The sequence below is a fragment of the Carlito syrichta genome, unplaced genomic scaffold, assembly GCF_000164805.1.
Source record: "Carlito syrichta isolate Samal-C Ts95f unplaced genomic scaffold, Tarsius_syrichta-2.0.1 Scaffold62083, whole genome shotgun sequence".
Taxonomy (NCBI): domain Eukaryota; kingdom Metazoa; phylum Chordata; class Mammalia; order Primates; family Tarsiidae; genus Carlito; species Carlito syrichta.
Window position 1 is genome coordinate 5,692 of NW_007006179.1, and position 3,924 is coordinate 9,615.

At 40.2% G+C, this 3,924-nt stretch overlaps 1 protein-coding gene across 2 annotated transcripts in view; it reads left to right on the forward strand.

Annotated features, from left to right (window-relative positions):
• Nucleotides 1–3,924, forward strand: part of LOC103252134 (keratin-associated protein 4-6-like) — a 5,385-nt gene that overhangs the window by 316 nt on the left and 1,145 nt on the right. Inside the window, exon 2 of one of the 2 annotated variants that reach the window (XM_021708580.1) lies at nucleotides 3–84. The exons of the other annotated variant lie outside the window; for it this stretch is intronic. Coding sequence (XP_021564255.1) covers nucleotides 3–84 — 82 coding nt within the window. Of the gene's footprint in view, nucleotides 1–2; nucleotides 85–3,924 lie in introns of those variants that run through there. 2 annotated transcript variants of the gene reach the window in all.

Below are 3,924 nucleotides of genomic sequence, written 5' to 3' on the forward strand. Positions count from 1 at the left end.
TCCTGCCACACCACTTGCTACCGCCCAACCTGTGTCATCTCCACCTGCCCCCGCCCCATGTGCTGCGCCTCCCCCTGCTGCTGAGCCCTCCCTGTAATCTTTGTTGCATTGTGGATGTCTTCGTTAGTCATATAAAGTGCCTCATAACCAGCCAGTGATTGGAGAAATTGACCCTTACCTGCGAAGGCCTCTTCTCATGTGGCATTCATTGTGGCAGACAGTTCTTCTGGGAAATGACGGACATAAATGCATTTGCTGACATAGTTGAACTCAGACCCAGTGCATTTATTTTTCACTGAACACTGTCTTCATTCTAAGTGTACATGAATTGGGATGATCTCTAATTTTGTATCCATGTCCTAATAAACAGTTATTTCCCTGATGTTGAAAACCTCTGATTTGTTAATGACTTGATTGTGTTTGTGTGCATGCATGTGTGTGTGTGTGTGTGTGTGTGTGTGTGTGTGTGTGTATTGTAAGTCTTCCACCTGTCACTTCACATCAAGGGCCATCTTTCTTCGAATGCAAAAGAGCATGTTTAAGGGTGTGGACTCTTGATTCCTGTTACCTGTTTGGAACTGAGACTCTGCTGGGCATTTTTCCGGCATGGGGCAAACTGTTTCACCTCTTCAGGCCTCATTTTCTCTGTCTGTGAACAGAGATAATATACAACGTCCTTCAAAGCTTTAAGAACATAATCCATGTAATATACTCATCACAGCGGCCATCCCATATGAATGCAATATAGGCTATAAATAAACTTGTATTGCTATTATTACTGAAACACTGCCCTGGGCTAGAATAAGATCTTCACAGAACAGCTAGAACATTTGCATAATTGTCTCACTACCTTTTACAACTCAAAATTAAGTTTTGGTACATGCCTCAAATGCCCCTTAAAAACTCCGGTGAACTGAACATCATGAAGTCATCTAAATTTCACCTGACTATATGTCTACTTCCAACATGTTCCATCATTGGTTGTGTAAGTATTGAGTGTGTCGCCTAGTTCTAGTGCTTTTCCCTTCTTCCTCCCTCCCTCTCTCCCTCCCTCCTTTCTTCCCTCTGTCTGTCTCTCCTTTTCTTTCTCCCTCTTTTCTTTCCTCCAATTGTTTCACCTAAGTCAGAACTTGACAGAAGCTCAACAAACCCAGCAAAACTCACACCATGGCAGACTCAGCTAACGCATTCTTTCCAATGCCAGTTTCAGAATTCAGCCAGGTGTAATTTACATTCTCCCAGAAAGAAACCCAATATGCATATACTCTTTTGCCTCACAAATACTTGAGGTCACTAGCATATAGCCACAATCCAGTTAAACAGGCTTGAACTTGATAACCATTAAAAGTAAGTTAATACATTGACGCTTGTGGTACTAGTACATGAAAAATCATTAGTGAAAGAAATAGAGCCAAATACATAAAGAAATTTAGTATATGAAAAGGTGACATTTTAAATCAGTAGGGGAAAGGTGTATTATTTATCAATGATGTTGAGCTATGGTCATGTCTGATTATAAAACATTTAAACCTCATATCTTATAGCTGTATAAATTCCTATTAGATCAAATATTTAAAAATATGAAACCTGAAACCTTGAGGCTAAAAGAAAATATGGGACAAAGTTTATGTAAATGTGTAATCGGAAAAGCCTTTCAAATTACACATACCTCAGAAGCTGTCAAAGAAAATAATTTATAAGTCGCACTGCATCAAAAGCAACATGAGTGTAAAAAAACTCTTTCCCATGTGATTTTTGCAGTGTTGCACTGTGTGTAGTGATGAAAATATGGACCAAGTACTGGGCTGGCTAGTATCAAATCGTGGCTCCCCTACTTACTGGGTTTATCTTCCCCGTGCCTCAGTTTCTTCATCTGGAAAGAGGTGACTAGAACGGATTATAATTACCACAGTGGAATTGTTGGGACTGGTCCATGAGCTAATATGTGTCAAGCACTGGAACAATAGCAAAGCATGCCAGTTGTCTTGTTGTGTGTGATTCCAGCATCCAGAAAAGTGCTCAGCACACAACATTCAGAGTCTGCAGAAGAAAAGAAAGAACTGGAATTCCACAACCCAGTGTGTTTTTATCTTGCTCAGGTTCCTGGGGAGAACAGAGTTAGTGCATAATTGTGCCAAATATCACATTCTCATCTTTTGATGTAAATGTTTCTTCCTTATCTCTTCATGGCTTCTTTTTAGGCTCTTCTTTTTTAGGCATAACTTATCCTCTATGATTTATTTATTCTTTAAATTTTAAAATCATTGCCTTTAAGGAGGCAGGGGCATAAATTATATACACTAAAATTTCTGCAATATGTAAACCAATAGTTCGATTAACATATCTTTTATAACTTTTAGGAAGAACCCATCTTATGCCTCTATTTTCAATTTGTTTCAAGTCTCTGTTGATTCTTTGAGAGATTTTATTTTTTAATAAATCTGTTTAAGTCATAACAAAGAGAATAATTTCTCTTCTTTAGACTCCTTGCCATCACATGATGCTGAATGTCATCTCCACCCAACCTTTAAACAGTGTCTCTCCCCTAAATCCAGGAGTGTTTTGACAAATCTAAAGGCAGACCAGAAATGTAAATGGCATAAAGGACATGTGCCACCTTACATTTTGCCTGAAGTCTTTCCACAGCTCCTCATCATTTCATCTGAGTCCCACATTCTATTCTGGTTGCTTCTCAAAACAGACCTTCCAACATATCTCTCTCACTGTGATAAGTCTGGGTGATGCCCCGTCTCCCTTCTGGGTTCCTTCTTTTGAATCGCCTTTCTTGCCACCCATTTAACTTGTATGTATTCTCAAAGGTCGGTGTGGGCACCTCGGAAGCCTTAACAAAGTCTTCAATCATTAAACAGAAATACCCTTTATCAAAACTCATTCTATTTCAGGATCCGGTATACAGAGAGGAGTAAGACATAGTCCCTGCACTAACTAACTAAGTCAGTATTCTAGAAGAAGCCAATAGACAGATGCACTTCTGATCATGAGATTATAGTCCACGCATATATAAGGCGCAACAGAAGTGCAATGGAGGAAGGACTTGGCTTTGTGTGGGGCCAAAGAAGATATTGGAGAAAAATTGTATTTAAACTCACCAGCAGAAGACAATCAAAAGAATGCTAAGCTCACAAGAGACCGCCCCTCTCCCCAGGCAGAGAGACTATCATGAAGGTCATTTGTTCTTTCCTTGAATATTTTTTTCCCTGAATGCCTGTGGTCCAAAGCAGACTCCTCTGTATGAGGACATGTAAAACAAGGACTGTCTCTCTCATATTCTCCTCAATGCTTCTAAAAGAAATATTTTACACATAAGTGATACCATTAAAACTGCTAGTTTTTTTAACTTAGAATATATTTTTAAAAATTTTTTTTTTTGAGTTGGAGTCTCACTCTGTCACCCAGACTGGAGTGCAGTGGCTGCTCCCGGCCACCGCAGCCTCGACCTGCTGGGCTCCGGCAATCCATTCGCCTCAGCCTTCCAAGCAGCCGGAACTACAGGCGTGCGCTACCACGCCCGGCTAATTTTTGATTTATTGTAGAGATGAAGTCTCGCCAAGTTGCCCAGGTGGGTCTCGAACCCGCGGGCTCAGGCAATCCACTCACTTCAGCCTCCCAAAGGCACGGGATTACAGGCTGATTAAAAATATAACTATTACATATTTTGATATTTCAAAAGGCAGATTAAAACTGTCATCCAAATAACTCTACCTCGGCCTAGGAGACATTTCTGAAGATTGACACAGGTCAATTCCAGATGACTCTTTGCTCCTAAAAACACTGAGTCACCACTATTTCAAGGTGCACCAGGGTGCTGAGAATTACACAGCTTGGAATGTCCTAGGAATTTTGTTATTTCTTTTTTTTTTTTTTGAGTTGGAGTCTCACTCTGTCACCCAGACTAGAGTGCAG